This window comes from Rhinolophus ferrumequinum, chromosome 22, assembly GCF_004115265.2.
Source record: "Rhinolophus ferrumequinum isolate MPI-CBG mRhiFer1 chromosome 22, mRhiFer1_v1.p, whole genome shotgun sequence".
Lineage (NCBI taxonomy): Eukaryota > Metazoa > Chordata > Mammalia > Chiroptera > Rhinolophidae > Rhinolophus > Rhinolophus ferrumequinum.
The window spans coordinates 6,321,366-6,342,293 of record NC_046305.1 but is presented as its reverse complement, the minus strand read 5'-3'; the positions used below and the strand labels follow the sequence as shown (position 1 = coordinate 6,342,293).

General features: G+C 45.5%; 2 protein-coding genes across 5 annotated transcripts in view; both read left to right on the top strand.

The window, feature by feature from the left end:
- SELP (selectin P) overlaps positions 1-8,302 on the top strand; it is a 34,179-nt gene extending 25,877 nt beyond the window's left edge. Inside the window, exons 10-16 of one of the 2 annotated variants that reach the window (XM_033092411.1) lie at positions 534-719; positions 1,262-1,471; positions 2,503-2,688; positions 3,469-3,585; positions 5,898-5,928; positions 6,985-7,040; positions 7,622-8,302. In XM_033092411.1, the coding sequence (XP_032948302.1) occupies positions 534-719; positions 1,262-1,471; positions 2,503-2,688; positions 3,469-3,585; positions 5,898-5,928; positions 6,985-7,039 (785 nt within the window). In that variant the 3' untranslated portion in view covers position 7,040; positions 7,622-8,302. Of the gene's footprint in view, positions 1-533; positions 720-1,261; positions 1,472-2,502; positions 2,689-3,465; positions 3,586-5,897; positions 5,929-6,984; positions 7,041-7,621 lie in introns of both variants that reach the window. The other variant, XM_033092410.1, reaches the window with a different exon arrangement.
- Positions 8,303-10,071: 1,769 nt separating this feature from the next.
- The window catches only part of F5 (coagulation factor V), a 58,397-nt gene continuing 47,540 nt past the window's right edge, over positions 10,072-20,928 (top strand). For 2 of the 3 annotated variants that reach the window (XM_033092408.1, XM_033092407.1), the window contains exons 1-3: positions 10,072-10,406; positions 14,200-14,291; positions 19,664-19,786. In XM_033092408.1, coding sequence (XP_032948299.1) covers positions 10,249-10,406; positions 14,200-14,291; positions 19,664-19,786 — 373 coding nt within the window. In that variant the 5' untranslated portion in view covers positions 10,072-10,248. The remainder of the gene's footprint in view (positions 10,407-14,199; positions 14,292-19,663; positions 19,787-20,928) is intronic. The other variant, XM_033092409.1, reaches the window with a different exon arrangement.

Genomic DNA, 20,928 nt, shown 5'->3' with positions numbered 1-20,928 from the left:
TAGCTTGGCCGGGAGGTTCTGAGCTTTCCTGCACCTCGGAGTTGTGCTGGAAAGAAACAGCCTGGGGATCCAAGTGGAGGAGGCAGTGCAGGACAGAAGACGACTGCTGTGGGTTTGGATAGGTTGGATTTGAGGAGACGGCAGGAAACCTAAGAGGAAGTAGTGTCCGGCAGAAGTGAAATCCTGGACTGCACTCATACAGATAGGACAGTGAGAGCCGAGGGAGCGCCGAGGTCTCTGGGGCACGAGGTGTACGGGGGAGGGGAGGAAACTGTGAGCTCCTGACTGCTCCAACCCTAGACCTCTTCACTGTTGCATCTCCTCCCTGTACTCCCCATGCCAAGCCCGCCATCCCTCCTCCCGTCCCCTGCAGTAAATGATCTGTCACATTGACTGTGGGGTGCCTGCTGCCTAGCGAGACACCTGACAGTAGGTACTCAATAAATATTGAATATACGAAGGAATGACTTTGGTGTGAAACAAAGCTTCTGGATAAACTGGAAGACTCTGACGTTCCTCATTTGATTCTGCAGCCATCAGGTGCCCAGAATTATTTGCCCCAGAGTGGGGCAGCCTGGATTGTTCTGACGTTCATGGAGAATTCCACGTGGGCTCCACCTGCCATTTCTCGTGTCAGAAGGGCTTTAAGCTGGAGGGGTCCAACAATGTCAAATGCACAGCTTCTGGAAGATGGACAGCACCTCCTCCAACCTGTGAGGGTATGTAATATACATCCGAGAGGACAGCTCTTCTGGAAATTTCTTCCACAATAGTAGCAAATACTTCTTACTATGTGACAGGTTTATATTATATTATATTATATTATATTATATTATATTATATTATATTATATTATATTATATCATTGTTATTATTATTATTATAGCACTAATTCTTGGTATGCAATAGGGTCCAGGGAACATAGAGTATGTATTTTAAAAATGGATAGGGAGTGACAGGACTTTTTTTTTTACATTTGTGATAAAAGATGCATTGATTCTTACGCAGAAATGTTCTTTCATGACTTTGGCCTCTTTTTCTCAAAGAGTTTCATTGGGTAGATGGATTGGTCTCCATTGCTTCGTTGCGAGGAGAGAGTACAGGGGTGGAGTCACTGGCCCAACTTTTCAAAGCACTGCAGTGCAGAGAAGTCCTCTCTGTGTAAGAAAGGAGTGGACGGCAGTTATCCCACGACGGCCCTCCCTCTGTTCTGCGCCTTTGGCTCGGAAGCTCTCTGAATGGAAACATTTCCTCCCAACAGGTGTAGCACCAGCTCCTCCGGCAGAGGTGCGATGCCCAGCTCTTGTCACTCCGGGCCAGGGAACGATGTCCTGTAGGCATCGCCTGGGGACCTTCGGTTTGAATACCACGTGTTACTTTGGATGCAAAGCCGGGTTCACGCTCCTGGGAGACAGTGCCCTCAGCTGCCGGCCGTCAGGACAATGGACAGCAGCCACGCCGGCCTGCGGCGGTAAGATGAAAGGAGGGGGCGGGGCCGCCGCTACCTGCGCAGGCGCACACCACTCATTGCACCTGCCGCGGAAATTCCGCCCCCCCCCGCGGGGACCACCTCACGTGTCCGCTCCTCCATGAAATGCACACGGATCCCAAGTAGAAGTAATATACGGCTAACACCTCGCTTCTCTCCTTTTCTTGCATCGCAAACGAATGCCCTGGTACTCAAAGGCCTAAGAGAGAAAGCATTTGTAAATGCCTGACAATGTGTCGGAACCATAAGCAAGCTAAACATGAAACCAGCTGCATGCATTATGCAATACCAGGTGCGATTCTATTAATTACGTGACAGTGTAGGCATCCATACTTTAATAGCAGGGAGCTAAATGAAAAGACCTAGCACGCGGTACTCTGAAGAGCTCTGATGCTGCAGGTGAAGGACCGTGTCTCTTCCACCTGTGCGTTCCCCACAAAGCACCGCACGGTGCTTCGCAAACGTCACTGCTGCCCAACAATGTTTATTTGAATTAAGTTTAATACCCTGCGCTTTGGTTTCCTGTCCACAAATTAGGGAGAAGAGCCTGAAGTTCCCTGAAAAATAGTTTAAAGAGGGTGGTGGTCTCTACTTCTGTCAAACTTCCAGAGTCCAGCTATGCTGAACACTTACTGAAATATTTTAATAAACACGTGCTGACATGCCAGCGAATTGCCAGCTGTAGTAATAATAACCGTCACAATAGTATTTTCGAGAAGGAAGCTTTTATCAATAGTGTTTGTGTAGACAAGCTCGATCGATCCCTTAGCAGGTATTTGTTGGATGGTGCTATGCGTCCACCCTTCGTCTTTGGCCACCACACTCTGAGTGGATGTCTTGGTCTGCGTGACGTCGGCCGAGCTTGACGGAGTGTTGGAAGTGCCTCATCTCCTTTCTGACCTTTTCTATTCTACCTCACCTGCCGGCAAGGCTAGCCAGGTTACAAACAAAACCGTAATCTCTTTTACCGTCACTCTATATGTTTGTTTTTCCTGCATTCTTTTTTCCTGCAGCTGTCAAATGCTCGGAGCTGCACATCACTGAGCCAATAGGAGTGAACTGCTCCAACCCTTGGGGAAATTTCAGCTATGGATCAACCTGCACCTTCCATTGTCCAGAGGGTCAACTACTGAATGGCTCGGTGAGAACAGCATGCCAAGAGAATGGCCAGTGGTCAACTACTATGCCAACCTGCCAAGGTATAGTTTTCATACAGTTTAGGAAGTCACATGTGGAAAATAACCAAAGCAGTGTTTTTTCTCTGTGTGTTCCTGACAGTGGTCTCACTTTCCATCACTGGGTTTTCCCTGCATTTACACATGTCACATGAATCGAGCAGAATCTTGCCTTATCACAGCAGAGGGAATGAAAATCAGTGACTCTATGCAGACGGTTACCACTCCTGTTTCAGAGCTCAGATTTGTGATTAAAAACCCTCTCATTTCTTTAAAGTCTATGGGTAATACATCTTGAAGTTCCAAAATGCTTTCAACTGGAGGTTATTTCCTGCAGATCCCTAATTTATCTCAGAACTTTAACGCATCTCTAAAAACAGAGATCTTCCTTAATGAAGTTCCCTCTGTTTGTCAGGTTTCTTTCATCCTCCATCTTTCTTTTTTTTCTCTCTCATTTTCCGCCCCTCTATAGCTTGTCATGACTACTTTTTGTTTGATAACATATCTTTGATTGCAAAAAAAAAAAATTAACTTCCATTTTTGTGTCTACCATTTAATCAGTTAACTCCTTTTATTATATCCTTAGCACAACTCCTCTGGAAATTATGCTTACTATTTACATGTTAGGGATGAAATACGGTTTTTATGACCTTCTCTCATGCCAGGCTATCGGCAGCGCCAGGACCTTAGGCGATCCTACCTGATCTCACCGCTTAGAATTCTTGGCACCTTTCTGGGAGAAGGATGGCTTTTTCCACAATACACGCCTAAGTCTTGCATGTGTGTGTGTTTGCTTTGCAGCAGGGCCGCTGACCATCCAGGAAGCCCTGACTTACTTTGGGGGAGCAGTGGCCTCTACAACAGGTTTGGTGATGGGTGGTACAATCCTGGCGCTGCTGAGAAAGCGCTGCAGACAAAAAGGTAAATAGGAGAGCGTCTTCTCCTTATTTTCTTCTTTCATGTGATTTGGGATGGGGTGGTGAAAGCCCAACTTCAGTTGTTCGTGTTTGAAAACATTTGCATTAGAAGAAAACAAGGCCATGAGAGGTGATCCTGAGAACTGACTGCCCATCAGAATCACCTTTATTAAAATCCAGGGAGATCTGGAGATGGGCCTGCAAGTCTGAACTGGTCAACACCCTCCCATTCACACGCACCTCGGCATTTGGGGGCCTCTGGTGTGGGTACCCTTCGTTGTCACCCAAACTAATTTAAGTAGTGCCACGCGTCTCTCCTTCACGCATTCTCTCCACCATTCTTTCATGCATCAGTCACTTATTGACCGGGCGTGTTAGGTAGTGGGGCCGCGAATGATGGCACCTGAAATGAAGGAACAGATAACCCAGGAGGGACGATACACACGTGAAATCAACGCTAATATTGAAAAATAAAACTGTGTTAGGACACAAATACAATCCGGCTGTCACTGGAACACAAACTAGAGGCGTCCCAACCAGACGGATAGGTCAGAAAGGGTCTTTTAAGCCTAACTTTGAAGAATAAGAGAGATTTTTGCCAAGGGAAAGAAAAAGAGTGGAAACAGAGTCCCTCCCAGCAGAGAGAACGGTGTGTAAAAAGGCCTAAGAGGGTGCAAGAGGTGGGAACGTGCTGTGCGCAGCAGTCTACTGCATCTGAATCAGAAAAGGCTTGTGGAGGAACCGAGAAAAGCAGCGAGAGGTGTGAAGAGCTGCTGCTTTATTTATGACTTGCTTTGAAACGCTAAGAGACAAGCATGTGCTCATGCAAACGTGTGCATCAAGTGTAGGATGAAAGCAGGGAAGTGACCAAAGTGGACAAAGACCCTGTAAGGGAAACTGTGCTTATCAGACTGTTCATCAAAAAGAACGCTAGCCAACGAAAGAGGGGAACCGTGTCTTTGGGGTTAAAACATCCTTAGCCTGTCTGGCTCACATGCGTAGCCTGTCCGTAGTTTAGAAACTTCTCATAAGCAAACGGGGCTGTTCTTCGTCATTCCTCATGGAAAGTAACCAGGGGCCTCAGCGGGGTGGGGGATGCGCAAATGCAGTGGCTCTGTCAGAAGTCGGTGACACAGTTGCCATGGAGTTGAGGAGTTTCAACACTTACTCTTAACTGCTCAGGGTGGAGCCACGTGCTCCCTTCCCTTGCGCTCTGACCACTTACTAAGCCACCATTGCACGGAGGCTGGTTTGCTAAAGCGCCTTCCTTCATGGACTCTCCTGGGAGTGGGTGAGTAGCACAATCAACAAAGAGTGACACTGTTTAAACATCCACGCAACATTTGTGGTTGCTTCCCCCAATCCCAAAGGCAGAGGCAGCAGTTGCAGGGACAGGGACTCTAATCTCCGTACCCAAGCATGAATGACACTGTGCCTGCACTTCCCCCCAGCTCTTTCTTTCATCTTAAGACATTTCTAGGGAACCCTCTGAACCATGAAGAGGGACCCCCAGCCACTATCTTTACTCGTGAATAAATTCATTTGTGAGGATGGGTAATTTTTCCCTTGTCCTGTCCCAATTTGATTTTAATGTTTCTTGGATTCTGTGGTCAAATAATAAGGGAAAAGCTGCCTGCTATGTCCTCCTCCCGCAAATCCAAACGGCACATTCATTATCACTTTAAAGGCTCAATAATGCCCTGTAACAAATATAGTTGTTCACATTCAATTGACCTAATATTTCAAAACATTTTTACCCACGAGACACTTTGACCGACAGGCCTGCTGTCATAGTTTAAGTGTCTACTCTCAGAGTTCATGGTTTGGATTAAGACAGGATGCCCCTGATCACATGTGTCACCAGGGAACGAAAACTCCACTGCCATGTTGGTATGGACTTGTTCATGGGGGTAAGCGTGCCCAACTGATGGCTGAGGGAGTGTGACGCAGGATGCACTGAGGGGACTTCAAGGGCCAAAGAAATGGTTTTGAGAACCAATGATCTCAACAACAACCAAACAGTCAAGAAGCTGAAGGCAGGGACCCGACATAGGAGGAGACGCTGTTATTGAACGGGAAGAGGAGAAAGACGAGAGGACTCTGGATTACACATTGTCAAAAGTTTAGTTTAGCCTAAAACAGGATCGACCTCTCAGGGAGAGAGGGTTCCCAACACACCTCTTCCAACGAGCCCATCTGAAAAACCAGTCTACCTACTGCCTTTCCCCAATAATTCCTATTACGGATGACCTTTCTCTTTTATCTTGTTTTTTTTTTCTTTTAAATCAATCATTTGTGTCTTCTTGCTTATTTCAGATGATGGGAAAAGCCCCTTGAACCCTCACAGGTAAGAGGAAAATGTTTTATGATTGAGTACATTTTTCTAGTTTGACTTTTTACTGTAATGTATCAGGATGATTATACATAATGCCCCTTTTTTCGCAACAAATCTTTTGCAAGGTCCCCTTTTCAAATTCTGAAGTAAAACACACAGATAATATATCCTCTCTACACATTTTTAAAAAGCAGTGTGCCCTAATGATACATAAAGGAGAAACAAAAGGGACAGTGGTTTATAACAGGAACAAAATCCTAAAGCTGGCGCACTACTCTAGAAGATGCTATGAGGTCATCCCAGCTTGCACCTTTGGGTAGAATCTGTACGAAGCCAAAAGCCACCGAGGCCAATTGACAGGAATATCGTATCAGTGACGCCAACAGAATCGGAGGCATTGCCAATCTGATTTTCTAGAATCATTCACAACTCCGATCAAGAGTTGGAAATCCTGTTATAATCATCCCTCTCAGTTCACACAACAGTTGCATTTTAAAAGATGCAAAAACAAAATACTTAACGGTGAAGTTCCAGGCTCAGAGATTTGTCGCCTATATCAATAGTGAGTAGATAGATATTCTAAGTTGTATGGCGTGTGGGACAATTCTTTTGCGTCCAGGCCTGTTAGGACATGGAGCGCCCTGGTCCCTGCCCATAAATTCTCACTTAACTCCTGACCATTATGAAAAATCAAACACCGCCTGTAGGGGGCAGTACTGCCACTCTGTGAAAACCACTGCAATGCCAGATAATCAAGTATGGTGGCTGGGCATTCTGTAATGACTTCCTCTCACCAAGAACAGGCTGCAGCCCCATAAGGGCATGGCAGGTATCCAGGCCCTAGAGTATCAGCAATAACCTGACTTGGGCGGAAAGTGCAATGCAAATTTCCCAGAACTGGGAAGTGGGATCCAAAAACCTCTCCTTGGCAATTCTCCTTCCCTTTTTAAAGCAGAATTCTGGGGGTGGGTGGTAATCCGTGGTCCTGGAGGAACTAAGTGCTGGACTGGAACCAAAAATAAGTGCTCTAAGGACCAAGTGGGTCATTTTTGTGTTTCTGTTCTTTAGCCACCTGGGAACTTACGGAGTTTTTACAAATGCTGCATTTGAACCAAACCCTTAAGGTAAGTTACCTATGAAGATATTTTTAAAGGAAGTAGGACACAAGGGGAAAGGGGGAAGATATAAAACTTGAATTTTCTTTATATAATCATGAGTTAAATTTTGAGCATGTATTAAATTTTAAAGCCATGAAGGAAACTGTTGGCGTAGGACGTAGCGATGGCAGCAGAGTGACAATAGAAAGTGAGTTCATGTGAGGATCTCCTTTTCCTCCAGAGTAGAAAGGTTCTAATGGGACCTAACTTATTTCAGGATGTTTGACATCCCCACTAATGGCTGCTAGGTAGTAGTGACACTGGCTTGATAACCAGAAGTCACGACTGCTGGAAAAATTTTACAAACTTTACGGAGCCGATTCCCTGCGTGGCCTGCTGGGAAAATAAAAATATTCCTGACACCTTCTCTCTCCCACAAAGCTCAGTGAGTAGTTGAGCTTCCTAAGAAAGGTAGCATAGATGGCGGAATATCTGGAGTCTAGAAAGAGATTATGCCGAGGAGGGGATGGGTATGATGCAAGCTTTCTTTTTCTCCTTTACTTTTTAAGGGAATACGGTCATTTTCATTTCTTTTGGCTCATTTTCAGAGAGCTGTCCTCCTGATCACCGCACTCAACCTCAGGATTCTATTGTTGGACATCAGGCTTCCTGTTAGACTTGACGTTAACTGGAGTGTATCGACTGCAGTTTTCTGTAAATACTTGTGAATAAAAGACCTGGAATTTCCTTTAGATTAGCTCTGGAGCAGAGCAGGATTATACCACAGTCTGAGTGCAGACTCCCCACTCACCACCCCTTCCTGCTCCACCTCTCCTCTTCCTCCAACACCACTTCAGCACTAAATGTTTCTGCGGTGGTCTGTGGGCTCTGGCCCGGCTGTCACTTGAAATCCTAATTAGCCAGAGACTGGAATGAATGTCTGACTCACCAGGAGCCCAGACTGTGGAGGAATAAAAATGCCTCTTGTTTCGAACTGGGGGAAGGCATCCTCTCCTTTGTAGAAAGGCACGCGGTGTCTCTGACGTGACGGAATTTCTGTAAGATCTCCGGGGTCTCCAGGGCTACCGTGTGTGACGCCTGTGAGCCCTCTGCTGTGGAAGCTTCCAGAGAGGCCTCTGGATGGCACCAGAGGCTGCAGAAGACCGAGAATCAAGACAGGAAGGCACATGATGTCATTGTGGACACTTTCTCCACTGGTCACTCTCTCCCAAAATTCAATATTCAAATGAGTAATAAAACGGACTCCCTCCAAATGGCATATTCCATTATTTGATGTCTGTTTACTACGGTCTGTGTGCGTCACTTTGTTTACATCCATGTGATACACAGTTACTGTTGCCCCAGTCACAGGTCTACCTTTCAATCAGTCAGCAAATTCATGTCGTACCACCTTCCCACAAGGAGAGAGTCAGAGGAGCTGAAAGAGTCTTCACCACCCATTTGACATCGAAGAACAGATGTCTTTTACACGTTTCATAACTAGGTTGTTGAAAGTTACACAGTAGCTACCTGGAGCTAATGCAAAATTAGAGAACCAAAGAGTATGGCTACCGTGTCTCTGAAATGTGAAGCAATGAACATGTCACGCAGACTGAATGACACATAGGCAAATGTGCAAATAAACGTGGTGAAACAATCTCACTAAAGGTCACAAGAATTTTGCAAGAATTTTGGTAGTAGCCTTGGGATTTAGGGACACAATGCTTTTTAAAAGGTTTCTCTGATACACTGTCAAGGACCCCTCTGACTGACGAGGTTATAGGATGACGGTTATCACCCTGGCTCCTGAGACAGAATCTGCATTTCGTAAAAGCTTCCCAGGGAATTTGGAAGGTTTACTAACAGACACTGGAGATCCAGGAGAGTAAAGCACTGTCCTCTCCTGAATAGTTTACAATCCAGGGGGGGAGACAATAGACACCCAGCCAGTCATCAACGTGAGCGTATTGTTTGAACAGTGTTGTAGGAGTTCACAGAATGGAAAAGCCCACGTGAGCCCAGGATCAAGGAGACAGGTAGGACTCTGAGTGGACTTGAAAGAGTGGACAGCAACGAGGAAGAAAACGCGGAGTTGACAGGATAATGCCAGCAGAGGAGCAAAGACGGAAGCTTGTGTGTAGGGGAGGAAGCTGCTGAGACCTTACACCACTGTGACCTCCTGGGAGGGGCCAGGTGCCACTATGCAATCTACTGAACAAATCCTAAGACAGAAGCCTAGAGGCGTATAGGTTCAAGAACCCTGGGACAGGTCACCACAACGCTTCAGACAATACCCTTCCTTCTCAGATTCCTAGGAAAAGCAAAACAAGATCTTAAGGCAGTGTGGGACAGCCAGACCCCCGGAGAGACATAGGGAGCCCTGGAGGCAGGAAAAACACACTCGTAATAATGAACACGATGTGCTCAGTGCTTTCCAGCTGCTAGGAGTTACACACTTTACAGTATTATTTTATCCACCCAAACCCCCTATCACAGACAACTATTACTATCATCCTTATTGTGCAGATGTCAAAACTGAGCTCCAGAGAGGCTGAGTAACTTACTCAGGACCACACAGCTAGTAAGTGGGATGGGAACCGGGTCTAAGCCCGTCTCTAAGCCCCCTGCTCTGCGCTGCAGCCTCAGTGGCCGCAGGCCCTGATCTAGAGGGAACTGTGCCGCCTGGGAGTCGGTCAAGTGGCGCAGGTCGGCGGCCCGGCCTCCTCACCACCTGAAAACATGTTTCTGAGCCAGTAACAGTCCATCACGCCCTTTCCCTCAGATGGAGACACTGGCGTGGCAGTGTGAGGTCTCACGGAGGGCGGTGAGGGGCTGCGGGGGCCGCGGCACAGCGCGTGGAAGGCCTGGAACACAGCTCTGCCCGAGGTTTGGGAATCCCTGGGCACTGCCCACCTGCGCACAGCCTCTGAGCTCGGCCCCGTCTTCGCCTGTAGTAAAACAGCCCCGAATCTGCTTCCTCTCCCCAATACCTCTTGTCACCGGGGCAGTGATGCAGCCAACCCAATGGCTGGAGAGGCCCTGGGAGGCGGGGACAGCCCCAGGCTGCAGCGGCGCGGGGGAGCCGCCGGGAAGGAGGACACTGCCACCCGCAGCCTCCCGGCGCTCACTGCAGCTGGGTCAGCAGACCCCCGGCGGCACCGGGGGCGATCGCGGCTGCGGGGAGCCCCGCCCAGGTCCCGGGGTGGAGGCGGGGGGCAGGAGCTCGAAAGGAACCATGTTCGCAGGCTGCCCCGGCCTCTGGGTCCTGGTGGTCCTGGGCGGCAGCTGGGCAGGCGCGGGGAGCCTGGGCGCCCAAGCCGCGCCGCTGAGGCAGTTCTACGTGGTCGCTGAAGGAATCATCTGGAACTACCGCCCTGAGCCCGCCAACCAGAGGTACGGCAGGTGTGGGGGCCACGGGGGCTTCTCGGGGAGCGTGATCTGAGCCCTTTAGAGACCATTCCCTTCGCAACTCCACGGGTTTTTTTGGTTTGTTTGTTTTTTAACATCAGGTAAGTGAACAGAATTAATAGAAGGGGATAACGAGTAAAATAAACTTGGTAGGTGCTAACGTTGCCTCCAAGATTAGTGGATCATTCTGAGGATGTAGAAAATACTCAGTTTGACTGGCGGGATGCTGCTTGCAAGAATTTGTTGTTAACACAGTCTTGTTAGTGTGAGTCATTGTTGGTTTGCTGTATCGATTCATTCAACAGCACCAGGCGCCCACACTCCCTCATTAGCCTTTCTGCAAACTCCTGTTCCAGGTTTTTAGTAGTCTAGCCTTTTTATGGAACTTCTAGTTACAGATCCTTTATTCCACTTTGGACGTAGCTTCATCTTCTAAAACTAAAGATGTACACCTCGTACTTTATTATAAGCAGGTTATTCAATAAATAGTTGCCATAATTTTGATGTTTTCTTATATGTAAATGACTTTCAAAACATCATCAGTCTATAAAAATGCACCATTTTTGTTCTTTCATTCTTTTCCTGTTTCATGTGACTCTTCTCCCATACTTAATCACTTCCTGGGACATGGTCTACCCTGGCTATTTTGGTGGGGTCGCTATTGAAAGGCATCTGTAAATAAGAGGAGGTTTACATAATAGAACGCTATCTTTGAGTAGCAAACTATTTTTCCTAATTGAAAGGCTGAAAATAAAACTTTCCAGAAACGAGACAAATTATAGGATCTACTCAACATTTCCAGTTGGTTATATTTTGACTTGTTTTAATAGTAAGCCGCTTAGTGTGACTCAATTTTTAAAAACTTAGCATTGCACTTTCAAGGATTGTGAAAGATGAGTTCCTCTCTTACAATTACAAACCGATCTACCAAGAAATATTGTAAGAGCCTCTTACCATATAACATTAACCCTTTTAAAGTTTTCTTTGTAACTGGGTTATTTTGGAGGGCATTTGCGTACTCTCTTGGTATTGTAATAATAAGAAGTCCTTCTTTTAAAAAAATCATTTTAAATATTGCATTTCAAGGTGATAATCTAGGTCCCTTAGGGAACTGCCAAGAACTAAAACCCCAAGGAAAATAACAGTCCTTCCAACACTAATAGTTCCTGCTCCTGAGTAGAACTAATTTGGTTGCTGGCTTTCCTGTGGCCTGCTGTGTTTATGCTTGGAAGTTTGGTCTTTCTTCTATAGTTAACACGGAAAAAAACATGCAGGAAACTGGAGGCAGAATCACCCAGGACAAAAGCCTGATTCAAATGGTGAGTCTGTAGGGAGCCACGATGGATCATCCCGTCCTCTTACTCTGTGGCTGAGTTTCCAGAATTCTAGGAAGAGCCATTCCTCGGGTGTCAATTATTGAGTCAAAACCACAGAATGAGACCCCAGACAACTCGCAATATTTTTGAGCCTCAAATCATGTCATTTCTCTCTAGTACTTTCATGTGAAAAGTCTAACCTTCTTAAATGAAGAACTTATTCGAAATTGTCTAGCACCTAGAGCTGTAGGATACTCACTATAGGAAACTAACACAGATGATGCCATCTTTTGGCGAAGTGTGTTTTTTAGCACGAAGATCTTTCATTTTATTTCATCTAACATTAGCAAGACAGTGCCTTTTAGAGGTGAAATGTTTCTATTATTCTTGCTCCAGGTCTAAAGTAAGGATTTTGACAATTTCCCTAAGGAAATCACTTACACGCATGTAGTAACAGATATTGAAAAAAAAGATTTTCCATCCAGGGCTCTAGCATTATATGACTTTTACCACAAATAAATCATCTTTAAGGAATCCTCACAAATGGAAAATTCATCATGCACATTATTTGAATTCCTATCATTTTTAACTTTCTGTTCGGGTTATTTTCCAATAGCAATTCAACTGTTCAAAATCAAAACAGATACACCTCAGTATGTACACACAATATATGCAGTGAAATATGTTAGGAAACACCCTCTATTAAAATTACTCCACGCAAAAGACTAATTTTTCTTAGTAAAGCTTTTACATCATCATCTTTAGAGCTATATTTAAAGATCTGAAGCGGGGGAAGAAGAGAAATTTTCAGTTTTACTAAAAATAAAATAAAATAAAAATGGAATCCCACATTAGGGACTAAATCGACACCTAGAATCCTAGGCTGCTTGGACTCTAAGAACTCTAAGAGGTCCTTTAATTCATTTTCAAATGCTGTGTTTTCCTTTTCTACTTTCCCCCACAGCCAAGCACCAAGACAGCTACTATGGTCCCTGAAAATAAGACCTAACCAGAAAAGAAGCCCTAGCATGATTTTTCAGGAGGACATCCCCTGAACATAAGCCCTAATGTGTCTTTTGGAGCAAAAAGTAATATAAGACCTGGTCTTATTTTCGGGGAAACACGGTACCAGGTGGTTGCCTAGTTTCTCCTTGAATGCCTCCCGTGACTGAGAACTCACTACTTCTAATAGCCAGCCATTCCAAAAAGACTTAGTCATGCTTTCTTTCATTCTCCCTAAACTATCAACACTGCTCTCGAATCCCATATTTAAAATGTTATGACAAATACCATTGTTACAGATTTTTCTGCTTTCTGGGAAAACCTGAAGGCTAAAAACCAACTCTTATTACACTTTTAAAATATGACTCTCTAACATGTATTGAATATTTACGACGTGCCAGCAATATGCCCTGTGCAGATATCAACTTATTTACTACTCGTAACGATTCTGTCAGGGAGATTTTACGATGATTCCCATCTCACAACTGTAGCACCTTAGGCACAAATGGTTTTAGTATACCTCTCAAGGTTATACAGTTACTAATACGTGATTTAAATTCAGACAGTGAATCCCCACCCTGTTCTCCTGGCCACTGTGCTACACAGCAGTCCCGGCGAGTGGGGCTGGCGTCCTGCTCTGTCATGCCCTGGTCACAGCTGGGCCGCTCTCTGGCTGAGGAAGTTTAACCGTCAGTCTGGTCAACTGGTTCAGACATTTGTAAGAAATGCCCCCAATTCTCTTGCCTTTTACCTTCGTCTTTGGGTTTAAGACAGGGAGAGGAGTGAGGTACCTGTCTTTGGAGACACAGAAGCAACAAGACCGGAAATTATCCCATTCTCCCTCTCTGAATTCTTCACCACGAATACAATGGTTTCACCTTTTTGAATTTTGGCTCTGCCGTCTATCAGCAGTTTCTTTGGACAAGTTACTTAAACTTCCTGAGACTTAGTTTTCCTTGTTTCTTTGTCCCCAATAAGAATACCAGGGCTTTTCCTCCATTAGCCATCACCAGCCTGTCGACCGGAAGTAGGGTCCCCCAGCCAGCAGATCTTTACAATGCCCCCAGCAGTTACTACTGTATTCGATGGATCTGTTAAAAAACAGCCCACATACTGATTCATAAAGGATTTGGTCATATTTTCAATCAGTTAGAATCTAAACCTAAAGTTTATGATCTTGGGTTCTTTTTTAGAAAATTGATTCTGAGTAACAGGATTAGTTTGGGAAGACTTAACTGTGATAGAATGATTATCACAGCAGAATATTCTTCAAGAGAACAATTATTTATTAACTTCATTTATCATTCATATTCATAAAACCGTGGGTTTCTGAAATACAATTAAAAATACTGTTACTGCTAATGCAACTCTGAGGACACGAGAGATCTTTTTTTTCTTTGTAATGTGAGAAGTAGATGTCATATACGCCTTAAAAATTAATTTTTGTATTTTATTTCCAGTTTGAATCCTTTTGCAACTTCCTTTAAGAAAATTGTCTACAGAGAATATGAAACACATTTTAAGAAGGAAAAACCACGATCTAGAAATTCAGGTAAGCCTGAAATATATTTTTTAATTTAAAGATAAATCTCTACAAATAATTTGGTATTTATATCCAGAATATCCATTTAGTGACATTTTATAGAAATGTGTGCTTTTGTTGCTTTTAACCAGTGCAAGCTACATAATTAGTGGGGCCCTGTGCAAAATGAAAATGTGGGGGGCCCGTATTCATAGTATTGAGAATTTCAGAACAATGACAGCAAAAGATTAAGCCAAGCAGGGGGCCCAGTGCAATTGCACTGGTCACAGGTCACATGCCCATGAAGCCAGCTGTTTTTAACCTGATTAAAAAGCTAAAAAAAAAAAAAACAACACACCACTTTTAAGTGTTTGCATTTTTAGTCATTCATCTAATAAACTACTGTCAAGCACGTGCTATGTGCTGGGCATTGAACTAGGTTCTGTGGACGCCATAAGAGACAAAACAGACGCCTATCCTGCCTTGTTGGAGCTTATGGTCTAGTTTGGTGAGTGCAAATGAGCCTCCACAAATGGTCTTTTGCTTCCATCTGGCTCCCTGCACTCATTCAAAGGAGCAGCATATGGCTGGTTCTTTTGTATTTATCTTCCCCAACCCTTCTCCTGTTTTATTCAGTGTGAGGTATGCAATAGCTATCATCTTTGTAAAAGAAAATCTCTCCTTTTTTTCTCATCTCTTCTTTATTCAAGGAAAGTAGGTTGAATGGGTTTGGGGATCTTAAACACGGTGCCATACTCCACGGGAGTGAGAGAGGCCATTAAGAAAAAAGTCCCTCCAGTTGCGTCCCCTAGTCAATAATTCACTCATCCCTCCCCCCAAACCAGGTAAAGACCAGTCATTTGTGCTGGACTCATCCTTCCACCTTGCAGCTTATTCTGTCCTGCCTCCTCTGTTCTCCCTGTGTCTTCAGTTTTACCCCGACCGAAGCCTTCCCTCCAGTCAAAACTCAACAATAAAACCAAACAACTGTGTTTCGGTTAACCTCTATCTAGCAAAAATGTCCCCTTGCCTCTCCCTGCCTTTCCTGTTTCTCTTTCCTTCACTACCAATTTCCCATGTCAATGGTCCATTTCGTTCTCTGTCTTACCATTTCCTCTCCTTACGTTCCCTCCCTAATCTGCTCTAATATGAGTCCCCTAAAATCACCCCCAAAAGAGGGCACCCACGACTGTCTAGATGCCAGAGCCAGTGGTTTCTTCCCAGGTCTTTGCCGACCTGACATGACTGGGACATTTAATGCTCTCTCTTAACCTGCTTCCCCTAGTGTCACTTCCCCTGGTAAATAGAAGTGGATTGGAAGTGAACAGAGATAAAGAAATGGAAGCAGGACGAACTGATAAATAACTCCTTCCTGCAACTTGGCTCCACACGGGAGGAGACAGGGTACTTCTGGAAGGGAACAGAGGTTTAAGGATATTTTGGAATTTTTATAAAAAAAAGAATACAGTGACTTAAAATATCCAAGTGCCCAAGGAAGAATGTAATACAAAAGGAGAGGGTAAAGACATCTGAGAGAGAATCATCGATAGAGCCAGAGTCAGAGGAAACAGGAAGTGATGGGATTGAAAGCTTGAGCTGGGTCAGCCTGAGGAAGAAGAGACAGGACCTTCCCTGGGGACCAGGTAAAGGGATGAGGCAGTAAGGTCACTAATAAAATTCAGTTTGTCATTGTGGGCAGGGAGCTAAAGGATCTCCTGTCCTCTGTCACAGGCTCTTCTTTTTCATAGCTCCACCTCCAAGTTTAGTGTGATAGATACCTAAGAACCATCAAATTAAAGGCGTTTGTAGGTGGGTGAAGGTAAAATGAGCCGGGAAGCATATTCATTAGGCCTGCGCAAAGAACTGGGCAGACATTTAGAGCCCTGCCTGTGTGGCTTTTGCCAAGTACACTGAATTTGAAGGTCTGTGCTGTGTAAGCCGTTGTGCAGGTTACCTGCCTGGAGTGACAGGACCATTCGGTAAGCAGTAAGCAGGCATGGCTAGTCTGGGGAAGGAGAGAGCTGGGATCCAAATCCTTTCAGATGAGAATCTTTGGTAGTGATGTCTGATTCAACCTCATTCATTGGAAGGAAACCCTGACAGTTGATTTATGGTTAACCCCTGTGCACTTAAAACATTACGAGAGTGTGCAGGTCAACAGATTTGGTTTACATGAGCTCTGCAACATTTTACATCCATCTGTATGCAGCTTCTTCCCAGACTCCCAAAGGCGCTTAATGAGAAGCCCCTGAAGGGCAGGGGTGGTAACTTACTCCTGCTCGTATCCGGACAGCAGATGAGACAAGGTGGCCAGGCCGGTGGATAGGAGAAGCCTCAGATGCTAGACGAGAGTACTCGCTGCCCTGGAAACACCCCATTGCCCAGCCTAGCTCTGTGTCACGGGCCCGTCCCCACTTCCCTGCTCCACTCCTCTGCTGCGGATGATTGTACCTGAGCCCGAACCGGCCACGTGCCCACCTGTTTTTGCTGCAGGAGTCGGGGCCTCACCGTCACTGCAGCGGGGCTCGGCCGGTGAGGCTGGTGGCCGTGTGGACAGGTGGACGGGCTGTGCTCATTTCCAATTCTGTCTTGGGCTTTCAAAGGGCCAGTTTTGAGTCTCAGCATCTTTTCAAAGAAATTATGAAACATTTGTCCCTGAAGGAGCTTTTAAAAAGCTGCAGCCATGGGTCGCCCTGTGCTCTGTAACACTTTGTTCCCCTCGCCACAGGGACTGGGTCCGCTGGTCCCTGCTGTCCTTCCCACCTCCAAACCCCTATGGCATGGGGCATATGCAGTGCGCCACCCTCCTGGTGTGGAACCCAGCATAGGCTACTCCTTCCCCCAGTTTGGCTCTGGGCCCCTGGGGACAGAGTAGGAAAGGTCTTAGGATACCTGACTGATGGAGGAGCTGAACAGCAGCTCAAACAACATTCTTCATGCATGAAGGTATTTGATTTGCATGTATGAAAACATTCCTTTGTTTTGCCTTAGTTCTGAAGAGCAGAAAGGGAGGCTAACTAATAGCCCCGAATAGTCACTGCAGCAGGAGGTCTTATTGGGGTACATAACTTGGGAGACTTAATTCAGGGCATCCGGCACCCGCAGCCATGTGATGCCAACCAATGCACCAAGCAAGGTAACAGGGCAGCACACTGCAGGGCACACTGTGCCCGCACAGGCAGCAGCCTGCTGGGACCAGGGGCACCCCGGGCAGGTGGGAGTGGCCAGCAGAGCTGCCCTGGGAGCCAGGACTGAACATAGCAGCCAGGAGCGAGGGGTCAGCCAACCGATCAGAGGTGGTCAGGAGTCAAAAATGGTGTTGTTGACATTGGGGCTATTCCAGGAAAGTGGGGGTCTGAACCTGCCCTGCAGGAAGTGACAGAGAAAGCTTTGGTTCAGGAGTCCAGAGCGGAGTTCCAGTCCCAGCCCTGCCACCCAATCACTGGCTGACCTTGGCCAAGACACCCTCCCTGCTCCCTTCAGAAGCTTTATAAACACGGAGACAGCATCTGTTTTACTCACCACTGCAGTTTGGACCTCTAGGATATCGTGGGCACCCAGTTAGTATGTGTTGAATGAATAAATGCATGACCACAAGGTGCAATATAAAGACGTGGTGAGAAGCTCAGGATCTAGAATCAGACAGATTTAAGTGTCAACCATGGGTCTGCATCTTCATTTGCTGTATAAAATTGGGTAAGATATGCAAATGCTCTGAGGCTCAGCTCCTTCATCTGTAAAATGAGGATCATAATATCTACCTTAAAGATTTGTTGGAGGGATTAATGTAAGAACCTACAGTGCTCAAACATATTGAGAGGGACAATAAGTGGAAGGCCTACGATTATAATTATCGTCACGACTGCCAAGGAATGCCGGACGAACTCCATCACTGCCGAACTGCCGTCTGCTCCGGTGATTCTTACAGCACAGAGCTTACGGGTGGTTTGGAAGTGGGGCCGGCAGTTCCGTCACTTGTCTGAAGTGGGGTTTTTGTTGACAGGTCTTCTAGCTTTAAAGGACCTCAGCATCACACAAGAACATATGCTAACAATGCAGGTTCCCCCACTCTACCTGCAGAGACTTGGGTTCACTGGGGCTGGGGTCCCTGAGCCTATAAGTTGGACCCCAGGTGATTCTGATAGAGAGAACCCAAGGGCTACACTTTGGGAAATTCAAAATGTGATTCTTCAAAATTCTGACTCAGATATCAACACTTCCCCGAACTCCCCAGGCGGAGCTGGCCCCCATCTGCTCTGCCCCTGTAGCATTTTCCCCGTAGCTCAGCACAAGCTCCTCCCATATGTCTATCTCCAAAGTAGCTGGGAAGCTCCTTGAGGTCAAGGACTGTCTGATTTATCCCTGTGGCCCCAGGACCTGGCACAGCGCCTGGCCGGCAGTAAGCGAAATTGTCCTCTTAGTTTCTGCACCCCTCACCCACTGTCCCCGCTGCGTTCCCCACTGAAGTAACTGATAACATTATTTATCCAGTTGCTCAGATCAAAAACCTCAGGGTCATCCTTGACTTGTCACTCTCACGTGCCACATCCAACCTGTCAGCAAATCCTGCTGGCTCTACCTTCAGCGTGTCCAGAATCCACCCCTTCTCGCCTCTTCACTGGCCCCATGTCTCGTCTACACCACTCAGTCTCAGGCTTCCACTCTTGTCCCTACACAGCAGCTAGGATGAATTTTTTGTCTTTTGGGGTTTTTTTAGGGTGAACTCTTAAAACATGTCAGACCCTGTCTCTCTGCTGCACAAAGCACCTGTGCTTTTCCATTCCTCTTAGAAGAAAATCCAGAGTCCTTACTGCGGATGGGAGGGGCGGACGTGACCTACCCCCACCCCCGGCTCTTCTCACTCTGCCCAGGCTGTTTTCTTAGTGTCCTTTGGATACCTCAGCTCTCTCCTGCCTCAGGGACTTTGAACTTGCCTCTGGAACAGAGAACTGGGTGATGTGCTCCCTCCCTTCATTTAGGGCCCCGAGGTCTCCCACCCCAGGGAGATGGAAAGTCGCCAGTCACCCTCCCTCCCAGCACCCTGGACAATCAAAAGTGAACGTCCTTTTCTTGACCAAAGACGGTGGATAGTTTCTAAAGAATGACAGTGCGTCAGCAAGGGTGGACGTGATCAGAACAATTTCTCCTACTCTCTTGATTTGCTTTGGGCCCAAGCCAAGTGTTTCTACCTTCCTGTCCTTGTCTGACTGCGTGTAATGTAGAGTTAATGAGCTGGCTAAACCTTCTAGATTGAAAATGAGCATGGGGACCTCAGCTCTTGGAGGAACAACAGCAATTGCTCCCGTGGTTTTCCGCACAGTGTTTTTTGTTTGTTTTGTTTGTTTTGCTTTGCAGCTCTGTTTTTGTTGATCCTGACGTAGTTTAAATCTTTGCTTCCATAGGACTTCTTGGGCCTACTTTATATGCTGAAGTTGGAGACATCATGAAAGTTCACTTTAAAAATAAGGCAGACAAGCCCGTAAGCATCCACCCTCAAGGAATTCAGTACAGTAAATTCTCAGAAGGTAAGAGGAGTTTCATATCCCTCCAACAAGTAATGTACAACTCCTTAACACCAGTGGCAAACATTACAAACCATATTATTAACCACATGTCAGAGAACTCTCCTGTCCTACAACTAATCGTTATAAAAATCGTTGCCTTTGTAAGTTTCAGAGAGGAAATGAAAAAGTTCTGGAATCATCTAGACCTCAGTTTTTCACTAGGTTCTTGTTCTTTAATAGCTGGATGAAATAAAAATTTACCCAAGACATTTTGAAAACAATTGGGAAATTAGAATAGGGGCTGGGTATGGCTTATATTATAAAACTGTTAATTTTATTAGGTATTATAATGGTATTGTAATTATAAAGGGGGCTGTCTCTATTCTTTTTGCGGGGAGATGTCTTAGAAGGTGCAGACTGAAATGTTTAGGGGTAAAGTATTATGGTATCAGCAACTTATTTTCAAATAGTTCAACAAAATGTTATATATTTAAACATAGAAAAAAAGCAAATGTGAAAAAATGTTAACTGGTGAATCTAAGTAAAGAGTTTATAGGTGTTTATTGTATGATACTTCAACTTTACAGTAGATGTAAATATTTTAAAATAAAAAGTTGCGAATAAAAAAAATAGTTGAGTGGGCAAGTTACCTAATCTCTCTGAATTCCAATACGTTCATCTGTAAAACGAGAATAGTCATACACACACTGTAAGATGGTTTAAGGCAGGGTCTGCAAACTTTTCTGTGAAGAACCAGAAAGTATATTATTTTTGGTTTTGTGGGCCATGGGATCTCTGTTGCAACTACTCGACTCTACCTTTGAGTACAAAAGCAGCCAAAGGTAATATGTCTGTAAATGAATGAGCAGGGCTGCACCCCAATAACATTTTATGTGCAAAGAAATGGGAGATGGCTGGATTTGGACCTCCAGCCATCATTTGAAATAGTGACATAGGATGAGCCTGACACTGGGATAGATGGCATAGATGACACTTATGGCATAGATGACACTTAATAAGTAGTATTACAATTTTGGACATAGTGAAGTGGTTAAGAACATCAGCTTTGAAGACAGACTTAGGTTCAAGTTCCAGCCGTGTCATTGCTGGTTCTATGACCCTAGCATCCCTGAGCCTCAGTTTTCTCGTCCGTAAGGTGGGAA